Source organism: Symphalangus syndactylus, chromosome 23 (assembly GCF_028878055.3).
Source record: "Symphalangus syndactylus isolate Jambi chromosome 23, NHGRI_mSymSyn1-v2.1_pri, whole genome shotgun sequence".
NCBI classification, from domain to species: Eukaryota; Metazoa; Chordata; class Mammalia; order Primates; family Hylobatidae; genus Symphalangus; species Symphalangus syndactylus.
Genome location: NC_072445.2, coordinates 55,466,996 through 55,487,820, shown reverse-complemented (window position 1 = coordinate 55,487,820; position 20,825 = coordinate 55,466,996). Strand labels below are relative to the sequence as shown.

The 20,825-nt window shown below is 43.1% G+C and overlaps 1 protein-coding gene across 8 annotated transcripts in view; it reads left to right on the top strand.

Moving 5' to 3' along the window:
* JARID2 (jumonji and AT-rich interaction domain containing 2) overlaps positions 1–20,825 on the top strand; it is a 282,213-nt gene that overhangs the window by 192,136 nt on the left and 69,252 nt on the right. For 5 of the 8 annotated variants that reach the window (XM_063632862.1, XM_055264039.2, XM_055264044.2 and 2 more), the window contains one exon: positions 16,692–16,861. In XM_063632862.1, coding sequence (XP_063488932.1) covers positions 16,692–16,861 — 170 coding nt within the window. Of the gene's footprint in view, positions 1–16,691; positions 16,907–20,825 lie in introns of all 8 variants that reach the window. The other 3 variants (XM_055264038.2, XM_055264040.2, XM_055264043.2) reach the window with 1 other exon arrangement.

Below are 20,825 nucleotides of genomic sequence, written 5' to 3'. Positions count from 1 at the left end.
GAATTCATTGAGGCTTGAGATGAAAAAACTCTTCTTAAAGAGGGTTCATGTATGTTTTTGCTACATACCTTAGGGTATCATCAGTCCAACATTATTTAAACTAAATTCAGGGCTTGAGAGATGATTTTTATATTCCAAATCCTCGTGAAGGCCACTTAAGTTTTATAACTTCTCAGGAAAGATATCCAGCCTTTGGGAACCCTAGCTGAATGTAAGAAAGTTGTCTCCTGTTAGAGCCCCATTTTAGGGATTAGAGGGTGGTAGGATGTCACCTTCCTCCCAGTGCCAGTGCTAGGGAAATCAAGTTCAGGTTTGTTTGTGTCAGAAGCACAAAAGTGGGGTCATTTCTCCACGGGTAGGTCTGGGTTCTAGCTTTTGTTCTTAGAATTTCCATCGGTAATTTCTTGTCTGTTTATTACCTCATTGATGCCTTTAATGACTTGCTTGAATATCTTGGCCTGCTGTATTCCTGGAAATGACTCGTGATGCCATGCTTTGCTACATTTTATTTTTTTAATCTTAAATACATTTTACTAATTTGAAATCGAGTAGATTAACAGTTTAAGCTGTTTGGCACATTGGAGTTTCAGTGCCTTGAGGATTAATTCAAAATTCTTTTTTTTTTTTTTTTTAAACTTTGAACTTCAGAGGTACAGAGCAAACCAATCCCAAAGCTAGCAGAAAACACAGAAAAGCTTTGCTGCATTTTATGGCTTCTAGTGAAATGGGGAAGGTTTTCTTGTCCTCTTCTCAGGGCGTGCAATGGAGGAGTGGCTCACTTCTTCAGTGCCCCGCTGCTTATACCTATAGGGTATAAGCATACAGACGGGCAGGTTGTGGGGTTGCAACCCCACGGCAGTCTCTAGGGGTGAATGTTTACAGCTGAAGCCCCATTGGGCATGTGTTACAGGGTGCTCCTTTAGTTTGCCGTCTATAGGCGGCTTGTGTTAGCTCAGTTAGACCCCCTTCCTTGAGGACAGAGGGATTTCTGTAACCCGTGGTTGTACCCTTGGTGTATCAGAAGAATCGGATCACACGTGGGCTTGGAGAATGATTGCAAGGTTTTATTGCATAGAAGTACCTCTCAGCAGATGGAAGAGCCAGAAGGGAGATGGTTTTCCCCTGGAGGCAGCAGGCTGGTCGATGGCTTGCTGGCCTGCCAGTGCTTTTCTGTGGCCGTGCTCTCCACAACCAGCTGCTTGTGTTGGCTTTCGCTGATGTGTTTCTCAGGACTTCCAGCAGCTTGTGTCTATGCCTTGCTAAGGTCTTGGGTTTTTATAGGTTTTCATAGGCGCAGGATGGCGGCGTGGCAGATCAGGGTGATCTTGGAAAATGCAACATTTGGGCAGGAAGGCAGAAGTGCCTTCCTCACTTAGGTCTTGGGAGTAGAGCCCTAGCCAGGGGCCACGCCCTTCCTCTACCCAGCACTTCCCTCCCCACCTTCCCTATGATTTAAAGGGACCATTCTCTTCTATTCCCAGCACTTCTGTATCACTTGTTGCCTACCACCTGCGATGCCCTGTTTGAGAAGCATGATTAGAAAAATCCCAGCGATCTTTTCTGTTTCTAGTGGTGTATGGACTCCTGCTTGGAAGGCTTTTCTTGTGATTTTTTTCCCCCCCATAATGTTTATATTCTGTGTTTTCCTGTTCAGTTATAATGAGTTCAGGGGAGAATGAGGTTCAAGTGGACTGTGCTTCCCTGAGAGAGCAATGGAGTGCTTTCCTGGTCACATAGGTCTTGCACTTCTGGCGCTCTAAATGGAACCCTCCCAGCACATCCAGGTCCTTCTTAGAGCCTGACTGCAGGCCACCCTGTCCTTCAGCCGTGCGATTTTACGGTTTTACTGTTCAGCTTCAGCATAGATTCTACCTGGAAGCCCAGGGGTGTGTGGTCGTATGTTCTTCCTGGAAAGGTCCCTGTGGTGAATGATTGAGTTCCCAAGCCGATTTCTGTCCCAGAGGGAGGTTGTTTCAGGGACTGGTTGGGAATGGCGGTCTCCACTGACTCCGTGGTGTAGTCTAGGTCATACTTTATGTTGTGATGCTGTGACTGGATTATGTCATACTTCATGAAACCTAAGGATTCCTGTTCAGACCTGAAAGGCAGAAACTGTGTCTCCTTGTCTCCTTCATTATGCATTCCCTAAGGTCTGTCCCCTTTCTGTCCAGCTGAATCATACCATGCACCCTTGGCCTCAGCTCCTTATGCACTGTCCTTTACGCTTACATGGTGGAAGTCCTCCCTTAACCTAGTTAGTTACTAGGGTTGTCTATCTGCAGTGCTAATTTGTGTAACATTTTCTGCTTTTAAAGTTGTATGACATAAAAAAATAGAAGAACCATTTTTAAAAAAAAGGAACTTTTTCTCTACCCTCGTAAGTTCAGTTTTGGGGAATCTGCTAATTAAATGGATGAAAGACAGATTACCAAGAGGGAAAAAAAAAACAGATTTAGTTGATTTCACAAAGAAATGTGACTCAAAAGAAGAGGAGGTCAGAATTTACCATCCTAGAATCGCTTGAACCCGGGAGGTGGAGGTTGCAGTGAGCGGAGATCACGCCACTGGACTCCAGCCTGGCGACAGAGTGAGACACTGCCTCAAAAAAAAAAAAAAAAAAAAAATTTACCGTCCTAATGGGATGTAGGGGACAAAAGGGTGATTCTGGGAGGACAAATAAATTCTTAGAAGAGGATGGAGAAAGGCCACTTAAGAAGAACAAGTGAATTTTTGGAAAGATAAGTGGGCCCTTAGCAGAATAGATAGAAGATAGAATATTTTTGTGTCAGTGTCTGTTAGTATTGTTTTCCAAACCCACACAGGGTTAATGTCTTGGGGCCTGTTCTGGGTATGAAGTTGTTATGGCTGCTTTTTGATGGTATTTTGGAAATGGGTTGGGGGGTGATGGGATGGGGAGGAAACTTGAAGTGTCCAGCTGGAAATGTTCTCATTTACAAATTGCTGGAGGAAAAGCCTCAGCAACCCTTCCCAGGACTGATATATGGCTGGGAGTGTGGAGTTTGGCAGTGGATTGATACAGTTAAAGATGGATGCCTCTTTGATCAAAGGGAGACCATTAGGGCATATTTAGGCTGGCGGAATTGGAGAGTTGCATTATAAAGAGAGTAGTTATGCATCCCCCCTCCCAGTGCCTGTCACCCACATCTTTATGAACATGATTCTGCATTTGCCCAGTTGGCTGGCATAACATTCTGCTGAAGCCAGCAGTGAGGGAGATGTACGTATGTAGCTTTTTTCATCTGTGAATTGCAGAGCGGAGAAGGATGTAGTTTATTTCCATGATTCCTCTGCACATCACTGTTTCGGACCAATTTGGGACAAAATGTGAGTATTTTTCTGACAATTCCAACTCCTTTGTTACTGTGGTTCCTCCTGGCAGCCCCCGCTTTAAAGATCCTTTTGGCAAATGTTATCCTTTCTCTTCAGTGGTGGCTTGCCTTCCTGTGGTGGGGGCAGCATAGCTTGAAAAGAGCTAGGAAGCAGTTTCCCTCCACAGTTTCCTTCTATCTGCTCCATTGAAATTGCTTATTGTGGCCACGCTCAGTGGCTCACACGTGTAATCCCAGCACTTTGAGAGACCGAAGCAGGCGGATTGCCTGAGGTCAGGAGTAAGAGACCAGCCTGGGTACCATGGTGAAACCCTGTCTCCAGTAAAAATACAAAAATTAGCCAGGCGTGGTGTTGGGTGCCTGTAATTCCAGCTACTCGGGAGGCTGAGGCAAGAGAATCGCTTCAACCTGGAAGGAGGAAGTTTTAGTGAGCCGAGATCACGCCACTGCACTCCAGTCTGGGTGACAGAGCAAGACTCTTGTCTCGAAAAGGGGAAGGGGGGGGCTTTTTCTGGTTCAGGCAGTGGAACAGGGGAGAATGAGGCAAACCCAGCTGCAGTGCCTCTTATAGGAAGTATCACAACCATTAATTACTCCTGGTGTAAGAGGACTCAGTGAGGCTAAGTTTGAGGTTGGGGTAAAAGATAAGATTTTGGACATTGCTCATTTAAGAAGTTTTTAGCTCAAAAATCTTATCATTGGCTGCCTTCATTGTTAGAGGTTTATAAGTCTGTTGCATGGATCTCTATCCTCCTCCTGTACTTGCACCCCTGCTGTTATGTTTTATTAGGATGTCATGCAATTTATTCTCCCGTTTCTTTCACTCCTGGTCATACTTTTGATCACCCTTCCCTCTGTTTTGTAATGCTATCCAGAGAAAACGAACAGATAGTGAGGCTTTGTGAGGAACCTGCGATGGATATGTGGCTGCAGCCTTCTTTGGAGGGTTTAAGCTGCAGTGAAGGAGGCTGACCTTGTGGCTTTATCATTTCCTGTCTACACACAAGGAAAATGGGCTTAAGCAGGAGGGATTAATGAAGGACTTAATTGAACAGGAAGTCTTTGTCTTTCAGCCCTTCAGAATTACACACAGCTTGGGTGTTTTTATCTTGAGTCCTGTTTAAGAGATTGGACTTCTTTTCTCAGGATGTTTCCGGAAACTGAGTGGGGATCAGAAATTGTCATGGAGTTAAAATGCTAAAGAAGAGGGGTAAAAAGCCAGCTTCATTGGATGAGGAGAAGGGCTTGTTTTGATTTCCTCATTCTTCCCAGTCTCACCCCTGGGAGTTGCTGCTACTGGCTTGGCTCAAAGCCTTAAAAACCCATAGACTACTTTTATAATGTCACAGCAAACACAAACATGTTGTCTCTGGAAAGGAACTCTGAGGCACATGTGTTAAACCAGTAATGCTGTACCTTTAGCAGAGTGTTGTTGGTTCCGTGCCTGAAACAAGATAACATACTTGACATCAAGGCCCCTTGTGAATCAGAGAGAATGACTTTACCTTCCTGGAAACGTTTTGACTTGAGATCTAGTCAGAAGATATTCTTGTCCGACCCTTTGAGGGTTCATTTAAGCCGTACGCAATTAGATGACCATGTATGTCCTGCAGATACTCACTGCTCATCTGTTGTCCACTGCTGCTGTGTACATATGTGACCTCTTTCAATTTAGTGCACATTCATGACATCAGGTGGATTCACAGCTTGCAACAGCGGACTGGTCCTTGGCTGATGAAAACTGGGAGGACTTTTATGTTGTACTGAGGCGAGGTGTCTGAGGTCATGGAATGGTTATTAAGATTGTAATCGAGGTAGGATATTGTGAGTTGGAAGGTTTGGGCTGACCCCTTTGCATCCTGTCTCCCAACCCCTCAGGTCCCTCCCTTTGGTTTGATTCAGTGATGCCATTTGGTTTCTGTTTTGTGGCCTGAAATATGGTACCATGTGCAGTGTTGAAGGTTGGGAAAAATTTAAGCCTGCTTAAGGGATATTCTGGGCATTGTTAGAAAGGAAGTTGATTTGCTCACCTTGCCCTGTTGCCCACTTTCCATTGGCACAGTTTCTTTGGGTTGTATTTAAATTTTTATTCCACCAATGTGCCCTCTAGAACTGTTACTGCAGGTGCCAGTGACACAGATTACTGTCTGTAATAACCTGTGAGCTCTGGTTTTTAAGTGGGAGAATGTGCCGTTGCTTCAGCATCACAGAGCACAAACAGTCAGAAAGTGGAGGAGAATTAGTTTTACTAAAGTTCATTAGGTATTAGCAGATTTTTAAATTATGATTGTGTTTCCTCATCTTAGGCATTTTTAACAAATGTTATGAGACAATGTGTCAGTTATGGTGAATCCTTTTCTTACAGAGCAGACTTCACTCCGCATTTTTGTTGGTGATAGTTTAAGTAATGCCCCATACTTTGAAAATCACAAATGATTATGGTCCAGGCAACTCTAAATAAGTTTCTGTCAGAGCCCCAAAATGTGGGTTTTCTGATACTTATCAAAAAAGGCTAAATGCTGTGGGTTTTCTGATACTCAGAAAATGTGATAATCAGAAAATGTAGGTTTTCTGATACTGAGCAAAAAAGGCTAGATGCTGCGTGTTTTATCTCTAGCCATGTTTCTTGGGATCTAAAAAAGCTGGATTGTATATTTCTAGATGTTTTCCATACAAGTAAAGAACTTTGGGGTGTTACGAGTTGGAGGGGTGAGATGGCATTACTAATAGCGCTTATAGACCTACTTTCTATACGTAGTGGCTGGGTTCTTAACTGGCACCAGATTTTAGTACAGGTCCTAAAAATTGGCTAATACCAGTGCTTGTCATAATTCAGCTTTCCTTTTTTTTTCCCTTAGGGGTGATCCCACAGCTGGAGTGTAAAGACTCGCTATTGCCATCTATTGGTGCATACTGGCTACTTCATAAGATTTGCAGTGGGTGGGGAAATTGCCTGGAATCCCTTTTCTGTTTGTTACCCTTTAAATGAAGAAAATCTCTGTTAGTGAACTTACTGCCTGAGAGGGAGGGCATGTAAGATGCCAGAGCCCACTCTGGTCCTTCTGGGACTTAGTGGTTACTCTGAGTGCCGCCTTTGTGCTTTGGTCTGTCGTGTGCTGAATGGACGGTTAGGACCTCACCTACCGCACAACTCCATCTGGTGTGATATTTCTGGTGGGAAGTTTCTGCAGCTATCTTAGAAGCATTCCACTGGATTTTATTTATTTATTTATTTATATTTAATTAATTTATTTTTTTGAGATGGAGTTACGCTCTTGTTGCCCAGCCTGGAGTGCAATGGCACGGTCTCGGCTCACTGCAACCTCCACCTCCCAGGTTCAAGTGATTCTCCTGCCTCAGCCTCCTGAGTATCTGGGATTACAGGTGCCTGCCACCATGCCCAGCTAATTTTTATATTTTTAGTAGAGACTATGTTAGTCAGGCTGTTCTCGAACTCCTGACCTCAGGTGATCCACCACGTCTGGCTTGGATTTTTATTTTTTAATGAGCTGTATAGCATTGTAGAATACAATTGCTTCTTATTTCTCTTTCTTTTTGAAAAAACAAACAAACAAAAAAAGTAAAACAGGATTCTTGCCTCACAGGGTCATTCCCTTTGCCTTTCCAAACATGCCCGTTGCCAGGAGAGTTCTGGCAATTTGCAGTTGGATGTTGAGTAATCTAAAATTGAGAGACTGCTAGGGTTTTTGTTGAAATGATATTTTAAAAACTAAACAGGGAATCCTATTGAGAAATAGTAGAAAAGCAAATTAACATTTTAACTCGCTCTTCTAGGCTTTTAAAACTGAATGTACTTTAGATAATTTGTTCACTCTTTGTAACTACAACAGCCTATTAGAAATTATTTTGGCCAGATCCTGGCTGGATTCTGTAGCTACTTGCATGTGTTACTCTGACTTTTACTATCTTTATGTAGTCCCTTCAGCCTTAAGATCTATGCTGAGACCAGCAGTCTTTGTCGATAAGAGTATTTGTGGCTCTTCCCTCCTGGGCTTGGAGTTGTATCCCTCAAACAACGGGGTTATGCCGCGTGGGGATGGTGGCGCAGACAGCCTTCCATAGGTAGTAAACTATAACTGTGTCATTTGTGACTGACAGAACAAAAGGGCTTTGTTGCCACTTTAATTGTTGATTAATGATGATCCCTCTCAAATTTGACGTGGTTGCTTTCTAGAACACAAAAGAACTCAATGTCAGATGTTTCCTTGATCATGACAGTCGTGAGTTTCAGGCAGTCTTGGTTCTCTGACATTTCAGGATGCCATGGAAGATTTCAAGAAACATAATTGAATAATTTTATTAATTGAATAAAAAACTGTACTGCATATTACTTTTCATACGGTTTGTGCAGGATGTCATCAGCTACCTGAGATTTATGTGCACCAAGTCATGTTTTATTTGGGAAAAAGTTCATAGCTTGTAGATATTTAGTGCTATTATTTTTGATTTTTAAATTTTTTCCCCCCTTTCCTACCCCCCAATCCTTCCCTGAAATTAAAAAAAAAAAAAAAAAAAAAGATTCATCTTTCTCTCTGATGCCTGTTTTCCACTTTAGTATTCCAAGGGAGTGAAGTGTCTGTGAGCAAGAATGGTGTCTTCCTGACGTGGTGGTGATGTTTGGATTTGCAAGGCTTGCCTTGTCCTTGGGCTGGCTTCTTCATGGATAGAGCTGATAAATATATTTTTAAGTAGTTATGTGAGCGTTCCTAAGGGTGACTCACAGTTCTGAAGTAAGTTAATGCGTTGCCTAAATGAGTTACTCCTCTTTGGAAGGGCTAAGTGGAAGGAAATACAGATTACAGATTGTATTGCTACTATTTAATCTTTAAGGGAGTAGGGCAGTGGATTTTTGGAATTGTGATATCTTTCTAAAATATATATGAATGAATTTTTCACCTCCCCCTCCCCCTTCTAAAGTGCTAGGTGGTAGTACTAGCACTTTAAAAGTCAGTATATTTTGCTGTTTACCAGCAGTTAGAAAGTTGGCCCTAGAAATCTTTAGCAATACTGACAATTTGGAGATTTAGATTTTACTTCTCCAAAATAATCAGGACTTTTCATCTATTCTTAGGAAATGATAGATCCAAAAGAATTATTACAGAAATTACTACATTCAGGTACCACTTGTTTTTTTTTTTAAGAGGAAGTCAAAGATCACAGAAGCTTGGAGCTGGACAGAGCCTTAGCTTCCCTTTTTTAATAGTCCTTAAAAAAACCACATAAGAAAAAAAGACCCAGCTTGCCCTAGGTGACAAGTTAGGTGAACTAAACTCAGGTTTTGTGACACCACTACTCTTTTGCTTGTACCACTCTGACCAAGCAAAACATCATAATGTTTCATCTTGAGGGGAATTCAACTAACAAAAGATTTCTTTACGCAAATTCCAGCTTTGGCAAATGTTTACTCTAAATAGCTTCCTATGTAACTTAATTAAGACAAGTGCTGCAAATATTTAATATCCTGCAGTTTTTTGCATAAACAAACTGTTCCATCAGTTTATGTGTAAAGCAAGAAATGAGGCCTGTGGACCACAGAAGTACCATAAAGCAGGCATTCTGCGTAGAATAACTCTTCTTACAGAGCCAGCTAACCTCCCATTTTGTCATTGTGTGATGCCCTCCCATTCTGGTAAATCAAACCCTGACAGTTTAAAACTGTGGGAAGTGGGTGGACCATGTGCTTAGAAAGATATGGTCTATGCTAGTGCCTCTCATTACAGAGTTTGGTATGAGTTGGTCTGTGCTAGCCTCTGGGTTCACTTGAGGATGTGTTTATTTTCTCTTTACTATTCAGGATGTTTACAACCATTCTGTGTGGTTTGCCCGCAACTGCACTTGCATTTGAATTTGGTGGGCAGCTTGCCCTGGGTAGAGGGTATCCCTTGCCCGACCCCCCACAACCTCCAGTGCGCACACACACGGGCACACTCTTGTTTCTTTGAGTGGCTGCCAGGTTTGTAGTGTGTGTGTCTGGGGGGGCGAATGGAGTGGGTAATTATTTTGGGGATGGAAACACAGGAAATTTTTTTTTTTTTTTTTTTTTTTTTTTGAATAGGCCTTTCAGCCAGTTGGCAAAGCTTCAGGGCCAGCTCCCACACCGGCACAAAGAGAGCAGCCATGCCGGTCATTTTGCATTTGCCAGACATGGACTGTCTGATTTTTTTTTTTTTTTTTTTTTTTTTTTTTTTTGAATGAACAGACCCTCCCTCCCACCCTTTGCTTGCCCTTTGTTTAGAATTGGGATGTAATCTAAATAATTGGATTTACCAGCTTATGTTTTTAATATTGGAAAATTGAGTTAATAAAATGATGTTTTGGCATGTACTTCCCTCAGCAAGGGAACAGCTGTGCATTCACTTTAAGCCGCCTGGTTCCCCTTGCTCCTGCTTGATCCAGCTGATTTGTGTGTCACGCCATGCCCTTCTTGGGTTTGCAGACTATCAGAAATCCTGGACAGAAATAGGATTTAATTAACCTGGAAATTGCTGTTGTGCCGCATTTAGGGCTACCGTAGAGATTGAGTGCGCAGATAGCAATAAGCTGGTTAACTCTACACTGTTGATGACCCCAGAGGAAACCTGGAGAAACAGTGCCACCCTTGTATGAAGCTTCTAATGGCAGGGTGCCCAGGAAGCTTCTAAATCAATAATTTGGGGAGGAAGGGGCACAGGGATGGTATTACAAAAGAAAAAAAATATTTGGCATAGGACTGTTAGTTCATCCCTGGGGTTTTTTTTATAAGCATGGTCTCGTGATTTATTGGTTAACTTTCAAAATAATGTTAGTGTGCATCTTGCTGTGCTCCTTCGTTCTCATAAAGGTGCTATATAATTTTAACAACAAACAGTGAAGATTGATTTTGGTAAATTTTTAAGCAGTGATACCTAACAGCAAGTGAGAGCTGTGGCCTGGGAACAGTTGTGCTGTGTGAGGCCGTATGGAATACAATGGAATGCCAAGGGCTAGAAAAGCGCCTTGTGCCACAGGGTGACTGTCAGCCAGAGCCAGACCTGATTTGGCTTCTGTGAGATGATGGTGAGAATGGGCAAGTGGCATGGTAAATTCTTAAGGGAGGGCCATGTAGGCAGGTGCCTAGTTGGTATTTTTTTGTTTTCCTTTTCAAATATCAGCCTCTATATTCAAGACACAGTTTAATTCTTAATGAAACTGAATTCCTCTCTACCTTCAGGTAGACTTCTGCTGGGATGGCTACTAACTTTACCTGGAGCACAACAATACCAAAGTTCCTCCTCTCCTGTTGCTATTGGGTCTGTTTCACAAACATCCACCAATCTCCCTTTTCCTCTGAGTTGCCATTCAGTCTGCCCCTCTGCTCAGATACCATGTGTGTGCTGGATTCTGTGATTCCTAAATTATGAGTGATGGGTTGTATAATTCACAGCAACTATAGCAGCGTAGTGTTCCTCCCCTCCTCCTTTCCAGCATCTATGGAGGGCTTGTCCTCTACACGTGGTAAGGCCTGTATATAGAAGTGGACCAGAAAGATGAGACTGCAGTAGAGAGTCTTGTGTATACCAGCAGAAGGGCAGAGCAGTGGCTTTGGGGTTAGGTGGCTGGTTATACATGAGGTACCGCTTTAGGATGGTCACCTCTCTCTGAGGAGGTGACTTCTGTGCAGAGACATGAAGGAAGTGGCCTGCATTACAGAGTAACAGGCCTGGATTGTTTGCTTCTCTTATCTGGCCTAGAGGATGAGAAGCCGCCAGCCATGGCAAGATAAAGAGAAAGAGCATTCCAGATGGAAGGAGCTGTTTGGAGAAAGCAAGATCCCCTTGGACCATTCCTGCAATCCCTACCTTTATCTTAGGCCATTTATTGCCACATAGAATACACTCTATGGGATCCCATACACTCGCATACTCCCGTACACTCCCATATACTCTATGGGATCAAATCCATAAATGGTCATTCATTTTAATACCTTTTCTCTTATTTTGAGACAGTTTTAATGGCGTTCACTCAGCAGGGCTGATTTTGGTTATGAATGAGGGGCCATGGAGCTCTGGCCTGGCAGCTTTTAGTGAGGGGGTGCACACCAGATGGCTGTGCTCACAAGGCTTTGCCTAACCTGCCATGTGGAGGTGGCGTGGCATGGCATGACAGAGAAAGCTCTCACATGGGGACCCATAGGTTTGTCTGCTGCTCCTGTTTGTTTTGCCATCAAAGCTATGTGACCCGGGGTAGGTCTCACCCTTCTCCTAGTTACTCATGTGTACAGTGAAGGGGATGAAGGGGATCTTATTAAGATCCTTGAACATAACAAAGTGACCAGCCTTTCCTATTTCCCCAAACAAACAGCAGCTCGTATCCATCTTTTTCTGAACTTATTTGAACTTTGTAGTCCTTTAATTCACATACACGCCCCCAGTGATGATCTGATCTGAAACGTCTGTTCCCTCACCCCCACTGCACCAACCCTGTGTTGTACCATATTGTAAATAAAATGTTATCCTCTGAATATATCAACATACTTCTTCCTCTGCTGGTTTACATTTACTTGATTTGATCTTTTTACCTCGGCTTGTTGGAGGGCTTGATTTAATTGGTTTCATTGACATAAAGGGTACAAGTAGAGTTCCTAGAATGAAGGCGTCTTCTGTAAGGGATCTCCTTGAAGAATTAATAAAAAGTAAACATGGAAGTAAATTACACTGTGATTGCTACTTCCATGGTGCGTGTGAGGGACACACACCTTCTCTGGGGCTGTGTGTTACCCAGGGCAGGAAGCCCTGTCCTGACTACACGCAAGGCCCAAGGCTTGGAGGGCACGCATTTTATTTTTCTCTCAAACGTTTATGTTTTTACTTCTTCAACCCCAGGAACCCCGTGCTCTCTCCACCCCAGCCCCACAATGATTCTGAACCTCTTTTATCCCAGTTCTTTTCATTTTTGCTGTAATAATGGAATGGCAGGTAGTGTTCTGTTGAAAATGCCAGTCAGCTGATGGCAGGGAGTGAGGAAATAAATGGTGTGGTGGGCGGGTATGCCACCTCTCCTGGAGGGCTGAGGCCCCACAGGCTGGGTGCAGCCTCACCTTTCTCCTCATGCTTGCCAGGTGACCTCCTCCTTTACCCCAGGCTTCTGCTGCTCCTGCCATTAGCATCTCTAGGTGCAAATATTGTGAGTTTTCAGCACGTCCAAATCACTTTCTTCCATTTTCCTATATACAGCATTCTAGAAGGAAACTCCTGTCCCTGAAGCCTGTCTGTACTGTTGGGAGGGCTCACTCAGGATTTGGCTGTGCCATTCAAGCTCTTTGGTTATATGGGGCCAAGAAAGGAGGGTCAACACCTTAATCTCCGTGGGACTCTGCAGGTTGAAAAGCCACACCGCAGACCTGCCCTTTTTAGACAGTACAAGTTCTTCTGGCCTCTTTATAAAAGATATTGGTTTGTCTTGTTCTTTAGTTCCTAGTTGCATCTGGGTCTCACAAATGTTTAATCACTTGGGAGCTTGGCTTCTTCCTCTAAGGGGTAATTTATTTTGCTGCCACTTTTTAATCTGTTATTGCCTTATTTTTCATAGCCTCACTGGGAAAGTCATCAGGCACCAAGCACCTTTTATTTGAGCATTGGTAGGAGCAGTTTATCTTTGAGGTCCTGAAATTGTAAAATATCTCACAGTGTCTCGCTCCGTTGTCTGTGCTTCATCTGTGTTGTTTGTTTCTCATTGTCGCTGCACAGTCTTCTCATCGTGTGTAGCATTTGTTTTCCCTGACTTCTAAAAAAGCTGTAAACACTTCACATCCTGTTCACATGCAGGCAATATTTCTATAAAATTCCTGCAATACTCAGAGTGCGAATTGCGTCCATTCAAATGAAGATGTATATATTATGTAATTGCCAATTAAAAACACTTTTCAGTAGAATAAAAAACCCAGCAATTTTTCTAAATATGGCACAACATTTCCTTTGTTTTAAAACAGTCTGGGAGGTTGGTGGGAAGGAAAGCATCATTGGAAAAGGAGGGCAGTTGTGTTGGGTCAGTCTACGTGGCACCTGGTTGGAATGTGGACCAAGGGTTCTGTAGCCTTCACTCCTCTGTCACTGTGTGCTCGAGACCTGGCCATCACCAGGTGCCTGTGAATTGATACAGAAATTGAGAGCCAGCCTTGAGAAACCTATGCAGTTTGATGGAATGATTTTGTGTCTGTTGAGTCCCAATAAATTTGGCTTGTATTTTGTCTTTTTAAATTGCTTTTTGCCCCCTTGTTCTATTTTTTTATGTAATTAAAAAAAAAAAAGCCATTTGTGACAGATGGAAAATTTAAAGGGGGAAAAACAACCAAGCAGAAAACTGCTCCTCATCTGTGATAGATGAAGCTCTGTGATTGTTGGAATATCCCCGTCACCGTAACCGCCCTCCCCCCACCCCCCCCACTTCATTGTCCCATGTGAAGGTCCTGCCTCTGGGCTTCTGGTCTGTCATGTCTTATATACAGACAGGCAGTTGGTTGCAAAAAAGCTCTCTTTGTTCCCCATGACATAGAGATAGCTTTGTTCCCCATGACATAGAGATAGTGGCCTTGCCTGATCCCACCCTCCCCGTTATTTAAAAAAAAATAACACTAGGGAATTTCTGTTAAACTTGATTCACTTCCTCCTGTACCTTGTTAATGTGACTGTTTCATATCAGTTATTCCTGGGTTCTAAAGTGCTTTTTGGGACAGGCGTCATGGCTCATGCATGTAATCCCAACACTTTGGAGGCCAAGGCAGCAGATAGGCTTGAGGCCAGGAGTTCAAGACCAGCCCGGGCAACATGGGGAGACCCTGTCTTTATACAAAAAACCCAGCAACAGCAACAAACCAAAAACAGCTGGGCGCAGTGGCACATACCTGTAGTCTCAGCATTTTGCAAGGCTGAGGTGGGAAGATCTCTTGAGCCCAGGAATTTGAGGCTGTAGTGAGCTATGATAGCGTCACTGCACTCCAGCCTGGGTGACAGAGTGAGACCCTGTTTCAGTAAAAAGGTTAAAAATAAAAAAAAAGTGCTCTGTAATGACCTACATTGTTTGTAGATTTTTTTTTTTTTTTTAAGGACTATAGATTACCCACTAAGTAGTTGGAGTCACACTTTGTCCGTTTTGGTAGATTGTCAGTTTGTATCAGGAATATTATTAGACAGTAGTGTTTTCGATGGTCATAGGGGAGACGAGTAGGCACTGCTTAGGACATACAAGGGAATTTAAGGTTAAAATGAGATTGGAAATTCCTCACAACATTGTAGTACTTTATATTTGGGGAGTGTGGAGGATTTATGAGGTTAAATTTAAAAGTATTAGTTTTGACGAAGTAGGCAATCATTGTGTGTGTGTATTTTGCTGTAGGAATTTGTTAACTACTGTAATTTTTTTTTAAATGTTACGGCATTTTGAGCATCAACAGTTTAAGATACGTGCTTACCATTTTATATAATCTACTCCCAACAGTGTCTTCAAGGGAATACATCTGCTCTCTTTTACTTATTTAGTTTTTTTATTCGTTATTATTTTTGAGACGGAGTTTCACTCTTGTCGCCCAGGCTGGAATGCAATGGCGTGATCTTGGCTCACTGCAACCTTCGCCTCCTGGGTTCCAGCGATTCTCCTGCCTCAGCCTCCTGAGTAGCTGGGATTACAGGCACGTGTCACCACACCAGGCTAATTTTTGTATTCTTAGTAGAGACAGGGTTTTACCACGTTGGCCAGGCTGGTCTGGAACTCCTGACCTCAGATGATCCACCCACGTCAGCCTCCGGAAGTGCTGGGATTACAGGGGTCAACCATTGCGCCCAGCACGTATTTAGTTTTATTAGTTAATTGTCTTGAGTGGTGTTGCATTATCCATCCTACATACGCAGTGTTTGGGATTCTGATCAGGTCTATTTCAATCCCTGTACTGTGTGGCTGTTTCTTGGTTCTTTTTGTTGTTTTTTTCCTGCCCCCAAATAATGTTTTTCAAGTATCTCTATGAGCAGGTCTAGATGAACAGTTTAAAGTAGGACCCAAGTTCTCATCCTTGCAAGGGCTTACTATTCCATGTGTGGAGACCTTTACGATTAGAGGAAGAGTCACTATTAGGCAATTGATGATAAATATCAAGTTGATTATACGTAAAGCAAAAATATGTTAGTGTATTTATTGATGGAGAGGAAGGGAAATTTCTTATTGGCTACTGTGTTAGAAAAGAACAAACCGGGCTGGGTGTGGTGGCTCACGCCTGTAATCCCAACACTTTGGAAGGTCAAGACTGGGGAGGCTAAGGCGGGTGGATCACCTGAGGTCAGGAGTTCAAGACTAGCCTGGCCAGCATAGTGAAACCTCACCTCTACAAAAAATACCAAAATTAGCTGGGCGTGGTGGTGCATGCCTGTAATCCCAGCTACTCAGGAGGCTGAGGTAGGAGAATCGCTTGAACTTGGGAGATGGAGGGTGCAGTGAGCCGAGGTGGCAACACAGCAAGACTCCATCTGAAACAAACAAACAAACAAACACTGTTCCAAGATCCATTAGGATTCATTTTGATAGAAAGGAATTTCTACTTAAGATTTTCAGGTGAAAGGAAATGTACTCTGTAGTTACCAAATGGATAAGTTAGGGAGTTAGCATAGGATTGTAATGGGAAAGAAGCCTGAAGAGAAGATAAAGGCTATTTTCTATTTTAATCTCTACGTAAATAGTTGCAATTTGACCTTGTTGGCAGAGGGTGACCCAGAATTTGGGATTGGAGGGGGCATTGATAGACTAGAGACATACCTTTTTCTGTAGTACAAACTTGAATTGTTGTAGTGAACTTGTCGTGGCTGAATTTAGAAGTGGTGACAGGGACACTGATGGCTAAATAGGCAAAGGTGACCTGGATGTAATGACACTGAAGAGACGTGGGTATGGATTAGGGACCCCATTAGATGGACATATAGGATGTATATAAATACAGCAGGATAATGTAGTGTTTTCTTCTTTACTGTCAGTTGAAAGGAATACCATTAAGCTGATGATGTCAAATACCGTGTGTAGTTTTTAAATACTCAGGCAAACATAGTGTGTACATAGGCAAGTACTTCTACACACATGTATACACATGTCCATGACACACATTTTATATCCATGTACAAACCATAGTCCTTTAACCAAACTTACTGCGTTTGAAAGTAGGCCTGTGGTTTATGAGAGTGTGAGAGATATAGAACCTTAATTAGAAAGAATTTGCTTGAAATAGGATCTTTTTTCCCCTTATGTGTCATGATTTTATTGCCTCACGTAGGCCTATATCCTTCAGTCTCTGCTTAATTTATTTTTAATTTTCTTTTGCTTTTACAGGCCCAGGCTGCAAGCACAAAGGAAGTTTGCTCAATCTCAGCCGAATAGTCCCAGCACAACTCCAGTAAAGATAGTGGAGCCATTGCTACCCCCTCCAGCTACTCAGATATCAGACCTCTCTAAAAGGAAGCCTAAGACAGAAGATTTTCTTACCTTTCTCTGCCTTCGAGGTAAGACTTTGCAACGATCAGCGGAGGTCTACCTGGAATCTACATGTAAGCCTGAGGTCTACGTGGAGTAACCTTAGCTTTACTGTCTGCCATGTTCATTTTTCTGTCCCCAACCTGGGTTGAGGGGGAATTGAAAGTGAGAAATCCCACCGAGAGAGTGCGTGCTGGGTGTGGCTTTTGAACCATCTGTTGAGTTTTATTTCCTTTTTAATATGACTTACACCCTACTTCCTGGCTTCTCAATGCACAATTATGCAGTTTCTAACTTTGACTTCTAATTTGATTTCTCTCCACCACACCACCACCTTGACACACACGCATTGCTGACTTGTTTTGTAAGGCAATTTTTTTCGATGCAGGACTTTGGGGATATGAAGGCCCCTTTCTTTGTGCTTCCTAAGGCCTGTCAATAAGCTGTGGTGATGAGGGACTTACGGTTCTCTCAGCCCTGTATTACGTTAAGGAAAACAGTACTAGTACTTTCAGAGTCTAATTGACAGTGCAAATACCGGCCTGTGTTTCAACTTGGACCAGTCAACAGAGGCCAGGTGGATTGGGATCTGAATAGAGTTATTTGTGAAAGTGTTTGTTGCAGTTTCCTTATTACTTAGTTTTCTAATAGCTGTGAGGAAAGAACACAGAAGATTGTCTGAGAGAATAAGGAGACTTTTCTGGAGGAATGATAGAAAATTTAGGAAGTCCTGAATGCAGAGAGTTCCTTGGGTGAGGTTATTTGAGAGAAAATGAACAGAAGGAGAGGGCCTTTGCTACTGGACATCTGTGGGAAAGCCTTAAGGTTCACAGTCACTTTTATTTGATAAATATTTTGATAATTTATTATTACAGACAGATTTTAAGTTAACCTTAAAAAGTTTCCACCCATCATCCCTCACTCAATACATTAGTGTGTCTTTCCTTCAAATAAGTACATTTTCCTATAACTGTCAAAGTTAAGAAGTTCACAATGATACATGGCCCCCATGCAGTCCTCAAACCTCTGTTTCACATTTGTTCTGAAGGTGCTTTGTAATGTCCGAGTTTAGAGCAAAAGGACCCAGTTCAGAATTAGGCGATGCCATTAATTGTCTGTAGTCTGCTTAATCTGGAAGAGTTCCTCATTGTTTGTCTTTGACCTCAACACTTGAAAATTACAAGTCAATTATTTTTTAGAACGTCCCTTAATTTGGTTGCCTGGTGTTTCCTCATGATTACATTCTGGTTTGTGTTTTTTCAGGAGTGCCACAAGGGAAGTGATTCCTCCTCCTTTTTGTTGGGTCCTCTGTGGGGATTCACAGTTCAGTCCTTCCCTTTCCACACTGGTGTTCATGCTGATCATTCGACTGTGATGGGCCTGTTAGGAGTAAAGTTACCCATCTCAGCCTTTGCAATGTATAAGTGTTAAGAGAGGATATTCTTTGAAACTGGTACATACTTCTCATCATCTTTATCATAATTGTATGCATATGGGCTTCCTATTTTATTCAAAGGGTTATAATCTGTTACTCCTATTATGTATTCTGATGTTCAGATTGTCCCAGATCACCGCCTCATCCGTGGATCCTTGTCAGGCTGGCTTTTTATTCCATTTGACATGTCCCTGTCATCCTTCCAGCCTTGCTTCTGGCACAACAAAATGTTCCAGGCTCATGGTGTACTTTCCCGCCCTCAGTCCTGGAATTGGCCATGTCTCCAAGGAGCGCTGCTTTCTTATAGGGACAAGTACTGTTATGGAGCCAAGATCTGGGCACTAGGGATGCTGGGAACTTTGGGAATGTCATTTCTCCCAGGTGCTTTTAGTAGACGGAGGTTGCATGTTTATAGGGGTCTATCCGAAGTTCTGTGTATATTAAAATCTGTGAGTTAGCAGCCATACCTCCAATTTCAATTTAATACCAAGGGGTTCATGTGCATTCATCCCTGAGGAACTTGGCTCCTGTAATCCTTAATATACTTACTTGCTCTGTCTTTTCAGTGTAATCCACCTCCCATCTCTGCTGCCCCCACGATGGGAAACTCAGCCGTGACACCCCCTATGGTTGCTCCTCACTCCCTCCCCTTGCCCAATTGCCCTGCCTTACCAATTGGCTTTGGAACTGAATTGTTTGGGGGAAATTTTGACATTATAGGGTATGATGATAGTTCTTGGTGATTCTTAACACATAAGAAAGGAGAATTATTACGTATTTGTTAGAAATTTTGTAGCCCTTGTCAGTCATTGAGCCTTGAAAACAGGGAGATATGAGGTAGGTGGGGTTCCCAGCAGTTTATCTCCGTTAGCTTTTTTGTTTGTTTTTGGAGACAGGGTCTTGTCTCATATCAAAATAAGATGATGAGAGGTTGTCCACTTCTGGAGTGCAGTGGCACAGTCATGGCTCTAAGCAGCCTCGACCTCCTGGGCTTAAGCCATCAACCTCTCCAATAGCTAGGCCTACAGGCGCATGCAACCACACCCAGCAATTTTTTTTTTTTTTCGGTAGAGAAGGGGTCTTGCTGTGTTCCCCAGGCTGGTCTTGAAGTCCTGGGCTCATGCAATTCTCCTGCCATCTTGGCCTCCCAAAGTGCTAGGATGACAGGCATGAGCCACCATGCCCAGCCATCTCTGTTAGTTTTTTTTTTTTTTTTTTTTTTTTGAGACGGAGTCTCGCTCTGTCGCCCTGGCTGGAGTGCAGTGGCGCAATCTTGGCTCACTGCAAGCTCCGCCTCCCGGGTTCACGCCATTCTCCTGCCTCAGCTTCTCCGAGTAGCTGGGACTACAGGCCCCCGCCACTACGCCCGGCTAATTTTTTTGTTTTTTTAGTAGAGACGGGGTTTTCACCGTGGTCTCGATCTCGTGACCTCGTGATCCGCCCGCCTCGGCCTCCCAAAGTGCTGGGATTACAAGCGTGAGCCACCGCGCCCGGCCCATCTCTGTTAGTTTTTACGTGGATTTTGGCTGAAAGATTCTCCTGATCCTTCATGTTGAGTACGAAGATGGAAAGGAAGCTGTGAGAACTAAATATGACAGAATCTTGTGCTGGATTGGCCGTATATAGAGAGAAGAACATGGCCACCGGACTGTGAGGCTGGTAGAGGGTGGTGTGATGATCAGGAATGAAGAATGAGTGGGATGTGTACTCAGAAGGATGTATTTGCCCTAAAGGAATCTTTGAAGGATCAACAGTGTCATCAGCAGCAATGTGATTCAGGTACATCTAGCCGGGCTTGGTTGTGCCGCCTATAGCCCATCTCCGTGGAGGCTGACACAGTAGAATCTTTGACACCTGGAGTTTGAGGCTGCAGTGAGACATGATTGTGCCTCAGCACTGCCACCTTGGCAATGAAGTGGCACTTTGTCTCAAAAAAAAAAAAAAAAAAAAAAAGGTGATATGGGGCTCTTAATTTGTGACTTTGATCTTGCATGGCTTAACAAATTTTTTTTTTAAATGACAAATAATAATTGTACATATTTATGGGTCACATGATGATTTTGTGATACATGTAAGTGATCAGATCAGGGTAATCAGCATATCTCTCATCTCAAACATTTATAATTTCTTGGTATTGGGAACATTCAACATCCTCCTTCTAGGTGTTGCTAAATGTAGGCATCCTACAGTGGGATAGAACACTAGAACTTATTCCTCCTATCTAACCATAATTTGGTATCCTTTACTAAATATGCGTGGCTTTTAAACATAATTGGAGCCAGGTGTGTTTTTTGAGACAGAGTCTCACTCTGTTGCCCAGGCTGGAGTGCAGTAGCGCGATCTTGGCTCACTGCAACCTCTGCCTCCTGAGTTCAAGTGATTCTCCTGCCTCAGCCTTCTGAGTAGCTGGGATTACAGGCGCCCGCCACTACGCCTGGCTAATTTTTGTATTTTTAGTAGAGACGGGGTTTCACCATGTTAGTCAGGCTGATTTCGAACTCCTGACCTCAGGCGAACTGCCTGCCTCGGCCTCCCAAAGTGCTGGGATTACAGGCATG